Here is a 14,334-nt window from a genome sequence, read left to right on the forward strand (position 1 = left end):
TGCCCATCACACGCCTCCCCGTCTCCAGCTGGGCTCCGTGAGCCCTGACATCTACCGGGACATCTACCGCGGGTTGCTTTCCAGGTGGAGAGAGGATACAGTCCCCGTGTGCCCCTGGGGTGGCAGCCAGGGGGGCCTGGGCAATGCCCAGCCAAGCTGCCCCGAGACCACTCTGCGGGGTGAAATGGCTGCCTGGCTGGCTCCGCTTTGCACCGTGCGATGCTCGCAGGGGCCGGCTCTGCCCTCGCCGCAGGCCGGCTGAGCCCAGGGGAGGGCGCCAAGCTCCCACCGCGGGGATGGTTTGAGGCACAGCTGGAAATGGTGGCTGCGCCCAGGATGCTCCAGGCACCCGCCTGCAACATGCAGAGACCTGGCTGCATGGATCTGGGCCTGGGGTGGTTGTGAGACACGCGTCTGACCCCTCCCCGGGTCTAGGTCTCCCTGCCAAGGTCTTGAAAAGTGTCGTAGGTCCATGACCTCCAAAGAGCTGGGTTCTGGCTCCAGGCCTTGCCCTGGCTGTGCCTCGGTTTCCCCGCCTGTCACATAGGAGCTACCCCACAAGCGTCTCTGAGCCGTGCTGGTGCCGCACGCTCATGCCAGGCAGAGCTCGCTGGCCTCTGGGTCATCCCAGTCTTCCGGCTTAGTTGCAGATCAGCGGGGAGTCCCAGATGGCGAGCGCAGTGCCCGCGAAAGGTCCCAGACTGCTCCCGCTCGCAGACGCAGCCAGGGGAGCACGGGGCTTTGCTGCGTGGCTGCCTCCCACTGGGATCCAGGCAGATCCAGGGCCGGAGACGGCTGCAGGCAGTTCACAAGCCTGCGCAGGCCGTGCTGGCTGTGCTGTGCCCCGGGCCGAGCGGGGATGGGCGCACAGGCCCGCCCTGGCTCTCAGTTGCGGGCTGGGGCAGTTGCCGGAGGCACTGTGGGGCTGGGGGGACACAGCTGTGGTCCCTGGGGAGGGAGTGCTGTGGGGGGTAACACAGCTCTGGGTCCCAGACAGTGGGCTCAGTGCCCTGGGCATGTCACTTCACCTCGCCGTGCCTCGCTTTGCCCTCCTGGGCCCATCTCGCCTAGCTAGAGCATAAGCTTTTCATGATGGGACCTGTCTGTGCATACAGCGCCTGGCGCAGGGGGCTCTCGTGCTGGCGGTACCCTGCCAGGGCTACTCTCACCCCTGGGCAAACCGCAGCTGTGCGCCCAAGGGAGGGGAAGGTCACGGCTGCCGGCGGGCACGGTGCTCCTTCCCGTGGGATCTTCAGGCCGGGGGCAGCCTCCGCCGCTGCATCCCTGGGGCGTCCAGCTGTGCACCAGAGACCGGCAGCTCTGGGTGCTGCAGGGGTCCCGGAGGCGGGGGTTATTTCCGTCCCGTGCCCCTTGGAGCGGTGCAGGGGCCGTCTGGAGCCCCTTGTCACACGGCAGCCAGCTGTCTCGGCACTGAGCCGCTCTCCCCGCGGCTGCATCTCCCGGTAGCGCCAATCTATGCGCCGCCTCGTTCGCCCGCTTCACCCCACGCGGCGGCAGCGCGGCTCCGGTTGCGCTGCGCCAGCCGCCTGCGCTGCTGCAGCGGCCCGGTGTCCTCCTCGCCCAGGCGCTGGCTCTCGGTGCGGCCTGGGGGTCGTGGCCGTGTGGCCTGGCTCTGCCCAGGGCCCGCGGGCTGCAGGGGCTGGACAGTGACCCGCGTCTCTCTTCTCTCGCAGGAAGAGCCATGGGCCGAGCCAGCACTTCTCACACGCCGTAGAGCTGCCGCGGGTGGACTCCGCTCCCCCCCACACTGCTCCCCGCTACCCTAAGGTAAGGAGCCACCCAGCTTTTCCACCCCCCACACATGAATCACCTCTGCATAGTGCCCCCGACACCCGTGCCCCCGGTCACGAACGTGCCGGGGGCCTGATCCGGTCACCCTTCGGGAAGAAGCTCCAGGTCATCGGGGGAGGGACTGCCCTCCCTCTCCACACAGGATGCACGGCCGGGAGGCCGGGCCACAGAGTCGCACTCCCAGCCCTGCCACTGACTTGCTGCGCAGCCTTGGGCAAGTCCCTTTCCCTCCCCAGGCCTCAGTGTCCATCTCCTGAATCGGTGCTGCTGCGCTGCGGCTGGTGGGGGGTGTGGAGATGTCATGGGTGTAGTACCCCCAGCCCAGATGCACCGGGATGAGATTCCTGTAGGCTTGTAGGGCAGCGACCCTGGCTCTCCTCCAGCTTGCCTGCTGGGATCTGGGGGGCTGGCTTTTCCCTCCGGTGGTTTGAGGATGCTCAGCTGGCCCCATGGGGTCTCTCCTGGTCGGGGGGAGGCTGCATGGGCCTGTAGCTGCGGGGCTGTTGCTCAGTGTTGGCTGCGGGGCTGGTCCCCACACGTCACGGTTGGTTATCGTCGGAAACACACTGCGGTCCCTCCTGCGCTGCTGGGCCCCGGTGCCGGCTCAGCTCCCAGGGACAGCGCCAGGGTAGGGGGCACTTCACGCACCTGAGGGCCACTTGGGTCACACCTTCCTGTCCAAACCCACCTCCCCTCTGCTCTCTGCGCCTTCCAGCCCCTGGTACCATTTGCAAGGGAAATGAGGGCAGCTGCAGGTCTGAGCAACCCTCCAGGGGCAAATGGGACCTGTTGGAGCTGTGGGAGCCCGTGGCTCCTTACCCCTGCTTGGTGCTGGTGGTTACCTAGAGGGCAGGGCATTCAGGCCGGGCCTGAGGCTGGAAGGAGCAGAGCACAGCAAGACGTTGTCCCAGACTGATGCAGGAGGGCGAAACTGCCGCCTCTGGGCATCGCTGCCGCGTTTGGGTCTGTGCCCCTGCAAGAGGGGAAGTCGGCCCTGCTTTGGCCGTGCTCTCTCGGACCCACATTTTGGTCTCTTTTGGGTGAGAATGAGTACTCGGGAGACACGGGTCTAGCATTCAAGGGCACTCTGAGGCTGCTGCCTAGGGGATTTGTGTGCACGCTCCCTTCTGAGCCCCGGGGCCTATTGCAAGCTCTTCATCTGCTTGGTTTGTTTTGCTTTGCCAGGCCGGCCTTGTCCTGTCCCAACACCATCAGCTTGGTTGGGTCCTTCCTGCAGGGGCTGGGCTCAGAGCCAGGAAGGACTCCCCGTGGCCTGGGGGGGAGATGTTTGGAGACAGGCTTCCTCGTATCGCTCTTTGGGGGTGCAATGTCTGGTCCCCCCCATTAGCAGCGGCGTGCAAGACCCAGGCTCTTTCCCCCCATCCTTGGGCTGTGCCGAAACCTTCCCGCACCTCTGTAGCTCGGCCTCTCCATCCAGCCGTCTCCCCTGCAGACTCGGCCTCTCGTCTTGCCTTCTGCCAGCTGCACGGGGGGGTTCACCCTCGCGGTTCCCAGCTCTAAGCTCCCTTCTCTCTTGGGCTTAGTCGTGGAGCCCCTGAACCAGCTCTCCGCACATCGCCCCAGTGCCCTTCAGTCCTGCCTGCAGGGGCTCCTGAAAGTGGCAGTAGTAAATCTGTAGCTTGAAATGCCTGGGCATGCTCTTGCATCCTGGTTCCCGTTGCAGCTCCCCCTGCATGTGTCCATCTCTGTGGGCTCAACCCCACAGGCCCAGCCTCCCCCAGCTGCCCCATGCCGTGCTGGCCTGTCTTTGTGGAGCAGATGAGAGAGATCTTGACAAACTCATGTCCAGCAAAGCATGTGATGGGCTGCCTGACCTGTGCCCACAGCCCCTGCCAGTCTGCACCACCTGGTCTCGCAGGCAGCAAAGCCGCAGAGCCCGCCTGTTCGTGGGCCGAGGGCATTAGTCGTGTCTAACATCCCACCACTTCCTTCGGCAGGCTGCTCCCGCGCCTCCGCCGCTCCCTGCCCGGCTGTTCCTCTTGCTCCGCAGGCCCTTGTCTTCCTTAGTGCCATGCGTGTCTCCGCCGTAACCCCCTCTCCCACTCGGAGGCCGGCAGGCCGACACGCTGCTCTGTCCCAGCCCCACGGAGCCAGATCTGCTGCACCCGATGCAGCGACCCTCGTAGCAGGCCGCGGCCGTCTCCAAACTCCCTGCAGCGCGCGGCATCACCTTGGGAGCTCAGCCCTGGCAAAGGTCCTGAGCAGTGCTTGGTGACCCCGGGTGCCGGGTCTCCGTGGTGCAACTCCATGACGTGGGCTCCCCGATCTGGGCTGCTCCACACTCGCCTCCAGTCTCCAACATGGGTCATCAGCTCAAACTCGGCAAAGCGCTGCACCTTTCCTGCCCGCCCTGCCGCAGCCCGTAAGCAGGACCTCCTTCCTCTGCCCGAGCTCTGAGTGTCCGCGTCTCCCCAGCTCTTCCCTCCCCGGGTGGGCAGCCGTGCGCCGAGTCCTGTGGCAGGGTGGGAGCAAGTCAGTCGTTAGCCTTTCACAAATGACATTTTGCAGAGACGAACTGAGCTCAGCTCCCCTGCCGCTGCCCCCAGGTGCTTCCTGAAATATCCCACTTAATTTGCTCCATTGCAAAATGCCCGGAGCTCAGCTCTGCTCCAGCTCCTGGGGGCTGTTCATGTGCGGACCCAGTGTGAGCATCTTTTCCAAGCACAGGGACTTCGTCGGGGGGGCTATCGCATGCTTTGCCAGGCTGCCATGTCCCGTTCACCCAGCATCTGGCCATTTCCCTTCCTGGCCCCACATCTCAGCTTTCTGGTGATGCTGAGACCCGTGGGAGATGGGAGCTAATCCCAGCCCTGCCACTGACTCCCGCTTTAGCCTTGGGCAAGTCACCCCGTTGGTCATTGCCTCATTTCCACCGCTGTAGAACGGGGCGTTGAGAAGACGCATCCGCTTTGCTGCTCAGTCGGGTCACCAGAACAGCCCGTGCATGGCTAATGCCCTTGCTGGAGAAGGGGAAGCATCAGGGGAGGGCGGGAGGGGGAAGAGAACAGCCCGTTAAAGCAAACCCCCAGAATGGGATTTCGAGTCGTCCGATCGGGGAGAGAAGCTGCATGAGCATCCTCCCCTCCGGCCCCCAGCGCAGAGCAATGCTGAATGTTTGCAGCTGCACGTGGGAGCACCTCATAGATCCTCAAAGAAGTGCACGCTGATTTCTCTTACACATACACACACGCACGTGCATACGCTGATTTCTCTTACACGCACACTTTTTACACACGTGCATTGTGTTCTTTTACACACACGTGTGTGCACACTGATTTCCCTTACACACGCGCACACATCACACTGTGTTCTTACACCCATGCGCACACAGACACAGTCTCTCCGAATTAGACTCCGGTGCCTGGAGCGAGCCTCGCACCAGTTTAGTCCGGGCAGTAATCATATTTGTAAAGGCTGGCAGCAGAGAACAAATGGCTGTAACCTGGGGGAGCCTTCGCACCCGCCCTGAGAAACGAGTTAACTACACGGAGTTAATTGGCAATCAGTTGACTCCAGGTACAGAAGTCAAGTGCGAGCCAGCTCCTAGCCCCGTGTTTGGATCAGCCGTTCCTGGGGCTTAGCCGGTCTGCATCTCTCTCTCTCTCCTTTACGAGACGTTTGCCTGCGCTCCGTTGTTCTGCTCTTTAGATCTCTATCCCCCCGGTCCAGAGAGGCTCAGCGGTGCGGGGAGCAGAAGCAGCCCCAGGGGTGGTGGGGAAGGCAGGCGGCTGACACTTCCAAGCTGGATGTCCCTGGGTTCCCTTATCTTGCGGGCTGCCATTGCAAGCCGAGCAGAGCGCTTCCCCGCTCATTTGCAGGCATCTCAGATACTTACCTGGCCCCTGGCATTGCAGCAGCCAGTCCCGCACTATCTCCGGCATTCGTCTTCCTCCCCTCCCACTCCTGACCGTGGGCAGGGCAGGAACCTGGGAGACGAGGGCATGCTTCTGCTTCACTTGACATGCCCGGCTGGCACTTGCCGAGCGTGTAATTGCCACGTTTGTGTGCAGTCCTGCTCCCTGGGCAGCACGGATGTGCGCGCGCCCTCGCAGCAAAGGAGGATTTGCTACAGCCGTGGCTGGGCACGTCCTGAAATTGCGGAGGGTCCTCCTGCTTCAAGCCAGCAGCTTAGTAGTCAGGGCGTTTGCTCCAGACGTGGGAAACAGGCTCGAGGCCTCCTAACCCATGTACACACCTCTCTCCGACTTCCCAGCACGGGGCTCCAACCGGCACCCGTCATCCAGACCCCTCCCGAAGCTAAGCCATTGCCCCTGCACCTAGCAGTCTGGCTGGCGGGGTGGAGGGCAGTGCAGGGGGGTTTCTATGCAGGGCGGCAGGTTAAATGCCCAGCCCTGCTCTTTCCAGGACAGCATCCCCCTCCCTGAACCACGCACCCTCAGTCTTGTTGTCTTCTCACACTGGCAGGGGAGATCCCAGGATGGTTTTACAGACCTGGCAGGGGAGATCCTCTTCTTCCCAGCCCTGAATGACCCAGCGCAGTTACAAGGTAAAGGCCTGTCCCTTGCACTGCAGGTGGACTGCCTCCAAGTGTGAGGATCTCGGCTACACAATTTAAGGGGATGGGGGATTGCTGTCGGGCTCCCCTCCAGCCTGCTCCTTTGGCCTTTTGGACAAGGGCGAGTGAGACTAGGGGACATCTGAGTGCCAAGGCCTCTGGGCTGGGGGCTTGCACATAGGATGCCTGCCATGGGTGTGGGAGGATCTGAAGCCACAGGAGGGGGGAGCGCCACACAGACGTCAACAGCTGCGCTCTGCTCCGTCGAGAGAATTTGGAACCGATTTGGCTGCACACATGAAATTAAGAAAAAAAAATGCCTGTTGTCTTCTTCCTGGCCTCACGTCCCACGCTTGGCTGCCAAGAGAGCAGCAGAGAGAGGTCTGGATAATCCCTGACCTGTAGTCCAGTGCTTGAGTCTGGTAATAGGGGAGCTGGAGAGCTGCAGCCTCCAACCCCTCTGGATGAGGGGAGCCTTGAACCTGGTAAAGTGCCCTTGCTACTAGGCCACTGGACTGAAACATAAGCCAGCCTGCCCGCCCCCCCAGGGCTAGCCGTGAGGTTTTTGCCTGGCTGCTAGTCAGTGCCTTCACTTGCCCACATGCACAGGCCGGAGCACAGCCGCGCGGGCTCTTAGCCTGCAGCCGTGCGGGCGGAGCTACGTGGGTTCTTCACAGCCACGCTGCACGTGGCCTTAGGATTGCAAGCCATGCATCAGGGCTAAATGTGGCGGCACGTGGCTGGAAAACTGCTGTGCGTGGCGTGTCAAGAGACACAGGACTCTGTCCTCTGACACCCGGGTTGTGCCGGAAACAGCTCACCTGCTTCCCCAGCTCCAAGGGGCAGGCCGGGTGGTGATGGAGGAAGCCTGGCAAGCTGGGGCTCGTATGGCCCCTACCTCCCCGCTCAGCGGAGACTGTCTGGGAAGGAATCCAGCTAGGCCTGTTGCGGGCAGTTCAGCAACAGATGTCCAGCTGAGCCCAGCCTCAGCCCCCAGGCTACAGGAATCCACTCCGGCAGGAGCAAGGGCCTGGATGGGGTACCAACAACCTAGGATTACCTGGGGATGTTCCCTCCCGGGGAGGAGAAGGAGCCTGCTCTGGGCCTAGAGATGGCAGCCGTCCCCTGCAGCCTAAGAGGGGCTGCAGGGAGCTCAGATCTCCCTGGAGCCTATCTGCGGCTCCCCCCACCCCGCCCGGGCCTTGACCTTCTGGTTCAAAGCCGTGGTTCTCCGTGCGGTGCAGCTCCCAGATCAGGCGCCTTCACCTGCTTCTCCCCAGGAGCCTTGTGATGCCCACGGAAGGACACGTCTGCGCAACGCTGCATCTTGTGTCTAACACAAAACCATGCCGTTGCCGACCGGGTCTGCAGCAAGCTGCCTCCAAAAATCATTGGATTGGTCCTCACGGGGAGCCTGAGTGTTTTGCACGCTGCTGAGGGACGCAGGCAGCCATATACTGCAGAGCAGGGTGGAACAAGGCAAAAGCCAAGGAGCCAGGATGAGACCCCTGGCCCTACAGCTCCAGAGACAGGAGCAGCTCTGCCTTGGGCTGACCCTGGGTCTATCAGCAGTAGCAGATCTGCGGAGGCTGAGCACCAAATTGCAGCCAGGGATTTCCTGGAACACCCCAAAACAATAGGAGCTAGGAGGGTGTGAACTGCTCCCTTCCAGGAGGTGACTGAGATCCAGGGCTCCAGTTTAAATGGGAACATTTTTAACTGCATCAGTGCAGGAAGTCCTGGACAGGCTACAGCCACAGCACCTGTATTCCTGCCCCAGTGCCTTGGGCCACTGCTCCAGTGGACTCTGACCTTCTCTGCTTGTCCTCACAACCGTGTGCCATGCAGATCAAGCACGGTGAGGCACAGCGGCTGTGTCCCTCCCCAGAGGTAGCTGCATTTCATGCAGATCAAGCACGGTGAGGCACAGCGGCTGTGTCCCTCCCCAGAGGTAGCTGCATTTCATGCAGATCAAGCACGGTGAGGCACAGCGGCTGTGTCCCTCCCCAGAGGCTGCTGCATTTCAGTAAGAGGTGAAACGAGGTTTGTTTCTACCTGTGCGGAGGCCGCCCGCAGGGGATGGCAGCGAGGGTGAGTGACACTATGATTAATTGCTTATATTGATGACACGTAACCATGGCGATACGCACACGGGCTCTGGCTTTGTTCTACACCCCGAGAGCTGACATGTGTCAGGAACAGCTGCCTCACCTTCCTGCACTCCCGTGATACCTGTCGACTTTGCACCGAGAGCCTGGATAGTCATCCCTCCCACCCTCTGATTGCTTTAATTACCTCTAGCTGGCTAATAGCCACAGTGCCAGCTGCATTCCTTTAAGAGCCAGGGGCTGCGGGAGGCTAGGCAGGGGCTGTTGGCTCCGATGGTTATTCTGGCTCTGGACCACTCGTACCGTGTCCCTGGCCTACCTAGCACAGGAGAGTCCTTGCTGCAGCCCCTGCACGATGCCCCCGGATCTGCTTGTGCCCAGACACGGGGGTCGTGGGAGCGGGGCAGGTAAAGCGTGGTGGGCTGTGATGGACGGGAAAAGGATTCAGCGTCGAGGCTGCCGCACACAGATGCACCCTGGAGTGGGCCGGCAGGGCCCGTGCTGCCCCGAGTCACTTGGGGTCCCCTTACCCTGCTGGCCAGGTCCCAGTGCAGCTGGAGGGGCTCCGGCTCCCGCCGCGGCCGGTGTTTGCACCAGCAGCCTTGAGGTGAAAGGGAGGCTTGTTTCGGGGCCTTTGCTGCCAGGCTGCCAAGTCTCGAGCCGACGCCAGCGTCACCTGAGCGAAGCTCCCTCGGCGAAGTGCAGCGCTGATGGCGCCTGGGCTGGGGCTGTGCCCCTGGCCCGGGAGCAGGGGAGAAAGGTGGCCAGTGTGGCTTTGGCCCTCCGTGGGCTGTTCGTACCCCCGGCTCCTTGCCTAGGCCCTGACAAAAGGCAGGGGACATGTTCTTGGAGGAAAGGGGCAGCAGGAGCTGTTGAGTAGGGCAGTGAGGGCCATGGCCTCTGCACCACAGCTTCCTGTGTCTTGAAGGCTGGAGGCTGCAGGAGGAAGAGGAGCAAGGGGCTGGGGGGAACCCAGGTGAGACCCAGCGCCCGCTCTTTGCCGCTCCAGGATACCAGCGTGAGAGATTCACCTTCCCGTCCTCTGCCGCCCCCAGGGCCTTTTCTGCGCAGCTGCTGCTTGGCTGCACTGGGGGCCCCCGGGCGGGGCAGAACAGGCCCTGGGGGCGGCGGGGGACAAGAAGCTGGGCAGGAGCCAGCGGTGCGCCCTTGGTGCCGGGGAGGCGGCCGGCACCCTGCTCGAGGCCAGGGATTCTTCCCCGCTGTTCAGCGGTGGGCAGGCCACATCTGGAGTGCGGGGTCCAGCTGTGCCCCCTGCAGAAAGGGCGTGGTGGACACGCGGGAGGGCGGTGGAAATGGTTGCGGGCCGGGGCACCGGGCGGACTGAGTCCGGAGAAGAGGAGCAGAGGCCGGCGCGGCGGGGGCGGCGCCGAGGGCTGTGCCCGGCCGGGGAGCGGGCAGGGCCGGCGGCTCCTCCTCCGGGCCGGCGGGCGGGCGGGCGCGGCGCGGAGCATGGCCGGGCGCCGGGACAGCGCGGCCGGGGACGGCTGGACCGCGGTACCGGCGCCGGGGCGCGGGCGGGGCGCTTGTGTGCGGGAGCGTGCGCGGCCGTGTGAACTTGCAGTTGTGCGTGTGTGTGCGAACTTTTATCTGCACGTGCGAACCTGCAGCTGTGTGCATGCAAGGTCTATACACACGCGCGCGCGCGCGCTGTGTATGTGTATGTCCATGCCGGTGCGAACTTGCAGGTGTATGCGTGCACAGTGCGTGTGCGTGTGTGCGTGCACGTGCCCAGGCGTGCACTTGCAGCCTCGTGTGCCTCTCTGCGTGATGGCGAGGGAAGGGGGTGTGCATGCAGCTGATCACACGCGCCCGTGTGTGCCCCTCCGCATGGCACTTGCTCACTTGGCAGCTCTGCTGCGCCCGTCGGAGGGGCGGGAGGCTGGAGATTCACCCCTGAGCGACTGAGCAGAGCCGATGTGCATCTCACAGGAGCTGAAGCCCGTTTCCAGCACCTCTGGGAGCTCTAGGGACTGCCCGCTGGGATCAGAGTGGGGTTGGGAAGCTCCTCGAGAGGCTCCCCCACACTCGGGGCTGTCCCCAAACCTCTGGGCACCCCAAGCTGGTGCCTCCTACCCCGTTCCTAGCCTCATGCCAGGCCTGCGGCCCCGCTGGGGCTGCGGGGCAGGGGCCCATCCGCCTGCGCCGGCTGACACGCTGCTTTCTCTCTTGCAGAACACTGAATTGTTTGAAATGATTGAAAAGATGCAGGTGAGTCGCCTCGCACAGCCCCCAAATGCAGCGCAGGCAGGCTGCACGTGCAGCCGGCCGGGGGCTCCTTCCCAGCTGGGCTCGTGCTCAGCCCGCACGCTCTGTGCCCAGGGGAGGCCTGGCAGGGCGAGCCCAGGGGCGGGCACAGGGCAGGGTGGCAGCTGTCCCAGCTCAGCAGCCTCAGACCCAGGGGCCACAAACCCCATCGCAGTGCAGCACCGGGCGCTGGGTGATGGCCCAAGGAGGTTCGTTTCGGGGTCTGGGTCCCAAGCCCCAGCCTGCAGCTTCCTGGCAGCTTGGGGGTGTGAGCCCAAGGACTCGCCCCCTTCCCACCCCAGCGCCAAGGCAGCTTATCTGCTACGGACACGGGCACCCCTGTGGAGGGTGGCGACGTGCAGGTGCTTCCACCTGCGAGTGCCGCACCCGCGCCTCGACAGGGTGGTGCAGACATGTGAGCACCCCCAGACAGCCCCTGCCACCTGCGCACACGGATGTGAGACAAAACAATGGCAACCACGCGCCTCGGCGGCTCCTTTGCCAGCTGCTGGCTCCCTTCCCCCTCTTCCCCCACGCCCAGAGCCTGCCGGAGCCGTGCCAAGCAGGAACTGGCCTTCGCCTGCAGAGTAAACATGTCACGGGCCCTGATCCCCCGAGAGGCCCGTGCTCGGTGCCACACGCTGACTCTCTGCCCCTTGTGCCCCCCAGGGAAGCAGAATGGACGAGCAGCGATGCACCTTCCCTCCTCCTCTCAAGGTAGGTGCCGAGGGAGCCGCAAGCCCGCTCTGCCCCGGTACCCCCTGCTTCTGCTCCTCAGCACCACTCTTGGTACACAGCATTGCACAGTGCCGAGCTCCCGATATACACACTGCTAGTCCCCCCCACAGCACCCCGAACTCTCCTGCAACGAGGCGTCCTACTGCTGGAACCACGTCGGTTGTGTGGGTGCCCCCGCGGGCAGTCACGTGGCACCGGCTAATGTTGTCCTGCAGCCCAAGGCAGGATTTGACCCCAGAGCTCAGGATGCAAAAGGCTTTTGCCCAGCAAAGGGTGGCTGCAGCTGGGACCTGGGTCCGTGCCAGCCATCCCCTCTTCCAGGCCAGACCAGAGTAGTGCCTTGTCTGCAGGAGAGGGGGAAAGCGATAGAAAGAGACAAGCAGAGGCACGTGGGACCCCACAACGGGTGAGGCCACGCAGCCCACTGGCCGGGGGGAGGCCATCCGACCTCGTGCCAGCCGCGGCAGTGCTGAGGTTTGCATCAGTGTCGCATCTCATTTGAATGTTCAGACTTTAACAAGAGCCAGGGAGGGGCGTGATGCCATCTGAGCAAGGGGCTGGCTGGCTTCATGCAAGGAGGCGCCGGTCCTTGCTGGCAGGGTGACGCCTCTCATGTCTCCTGGGTCAGGCCTTGTGCTGTGGCTGTCGCCCCATCCAGCTCTGGTGTCTCCTGTGATGCCACGTGCTGCTCCTGTTCTGGGGCTGCCACTCCCCACCAGAGCAGCTGCAGCCGCGGTAGAGACCCGTCTACACTACAGCCCCCACCGTTGCTGATGTACGGTGGGGGCTCCCTGGTGGTAACCCCCTTGAGCTCTGCTGCCACGGAGCCCCGGGGACACACGGAGAGCTGGATTTTAATGCCCTCAGCTGCCCTCCTGCCGCTGGCAGGTCCTAGGAGGGAACCCAAGACTGGGCAATGGAGCCAGGACCCTGCAGAGGCGTGCATGGTGAACGCTGTCGGGGCAGGGGGGAGAAAGCTGTGCTGTATCCCCAGATCTCTGAGCCTTTGCTGTGTTTGTGCCTTTCAGACAGAAGAGGATTACATCCCCTACCCCAGCGTCCACGAGGTACCTATGCCTCTGCCCCTCACCGCCTGGTCATTTGGACAGGGTGTTTGCATTGCTGTGGAGCCAACACGGGCCAGCGCCCTCCTCTCTGCCGGGCCCCTGGGACTGGGCCTGGAGGAGGGCTACATCCTACTTGCTAATGGCACCCGTGGCTCTTCCTAGCATTTCCTGTTGCTACAGCTCCGGGTACAGAGGAGGCCCGAGGGGAAGTGACTTGCCTAGGGTCCCTGGGAAGTCGGTGGCAGAGCAGGGAGTCAAACTCAGGGCTCCACAGCCCCAGGCTGGTGCTCTGCTGGCCCTCGCTGCCTCTCCGGGGAGCAGCTGGGTGGGTGGGTGGGGGCCTCGTGAGCTAGGCAGAGGATGCTTGCCGCTGGGCCTGGGGGGCTCTCACTTCTTTCTCTCCGTCCTGCAGGTACTGGGCCGGGAGGGGCCGTTTCCCCTCATCCTGCTGCCGCAGTTCGGGGGCTACTGGATCGAAGGCACCAACCACGAGCTGACCAGCGTCCCCGAAACCGAGCAGCTGCAGTCTCCCACCTCCAAGGTCAAGCTGGAGTGCAACCACACGGCCAGGATCTACAGGAAGCACTTTCTGGGCAAGGTGAGACCCCCCCCCGCCCCTGCCTCAGGGCCTGGCCCAGGCAGGGAGATGGTCCAGGCAACCCCTGCTCTCTCTGCCCCTTGGTGGGTCTCGTCCCCAGCCCGCCCGGCTCTGGGGCTGCTTGTGGGACCCTTAATGGGGCTCTAGTGAAGGTCAAGGACCCCAGGGAGCTCCCGCAGGCACTTGTGAGGCAGACGCCCTGGTCGGGGGGTGTCTGGCTGGAGAGGGCTGGTGTGAATGGAGCGTGACCAAACCAGGGGAAATGCAGGGCCGGGGCTTGCTCCTTCTGCTGAGACCCAGGGGTCAGCTGGGCCCTGTCCGAGCCCCCTCGGGTGGACGCCGGGCTCGCCTGAGCACCAGGGCTGCTGTGAAGGAGCTGTGTGCTGGCACGCCAGCCTGTCCCCAGCGCCCGGCCGGGGCTTCCCTAGCAGCCCTGGCCCCAGCTGTGTTTGCCCAAGGATCTCATGCTGTTTGCTTTTGCACTTGCACACGGTGGCTTTCGTGTGCATCTGGCTGCCGAGATGCTGGGAACAGCCTGTCTTCTCCGCGCTGTTTCCTGGCCCCGGCCGTGCCAGCGGCATCACCTGCCCGGAGCTCCCCGGCTCCCTTGGCTGCACTGCTGGGTCCCTCCTGCTCCTGCAGCCTTGCTTCTCCATTGCCCTGGCTGCCTCTCCGCCCCATGCTGTTCGGCTCCTCCTTGGCCTGGGCTCTGTCCGTGCTGGACTCTGGGATTGCAAGACCTAACTGTGTGATCGGGGCCTCTCTGGCACAGCCCGGGGCTGGGTACGGCAGGAACTCACATGCAGATTTTCCTGATGGGAGGCCGTGCAGCACGGTGCAGGACATGTTCCCCAAGCCTCGGGGCGCTGGAAACGCTTCCCATCGAGCTTACAAGTTGCATGGAGATCCCAGATGGGGCAGCTTGTGCTGGAGGGTGAATCCCACAGCTCCCAAAGCCCCTGTTAGGAGCCCCTTGCCTGGCCTGCCTCAGCCCACTGAGAGATGCACCAGGGCTGCTTCGGCTGGTCCTAGTCCATCAATCATCTCCATTCCCCAGGCCGAGGGCACCCCCAGCCCGCCCAGAGAGCCAAGGTGCGTTCAGCAAGCCAGCCTGAGGGCTGCAGAGCTCAGCATCACCCTGGAGCTGTGGTGTTAGGGGGGTCTTTGCCCCGCGGGTGGGCCTTGTGGCGGGAGGGCAGCCCCTCAGGC

General features: G+C 63.6%; 1 protein-coding gene across 4 annotated transcripts in view; it reads left to right on the forward strand.

Moving 5' to 3' along the window:
- RAP1GAP (RAP1 GTPase activating protein) overlaps positions 1-14,334 on the forward strand; it is a 51,376-nt gene that overhangs the window by 21,852 nt on the left and 15,190 nt on the right. For all 4 annotated transcript variants that reach the window (XM_090023363.1, XM_090023361.1, XM_090023362.1 and 1 more), the window contains 5 exons: positions 1,695-1,788; positions 10,651-10,686; positions 11,392-11,439; positions 12,489-12,527; positions 12,940-13,125. In XM_090023363.1, coding sequence (XP_089879489.1) covers positions 10,669-10,686; positions 11,392-11,439; positions 12,489-12,527; positions 12,940-13,125 — 291 coding nt within the window. In that variant the 5' untranslated portion in view covers positions 1,695-1,788; positions 10,651-10,668. The remainder of the gene's footprint in view (positions 1-1,694; positions 1,789-10,650; positions 10,687-11,391; positions 11,440-12,488; positions 12,528-12,939; positions 13,126-14,334) is intronic.

Source organism: Crocodylus siamensis, chromosome 12 (genome assembly GCF_052110815.1).
Source record: "Crocodylus siamensis isolate JL-2025a chromosome 12, ASM5211081v1, whole genome shotgun sequence".
Taxonomy (NCBI): Eukaryota; Metazoa; Chordata; order Crocodylia; family Crocodylidae; genus Crocodylus; species Crocodylus siamensis.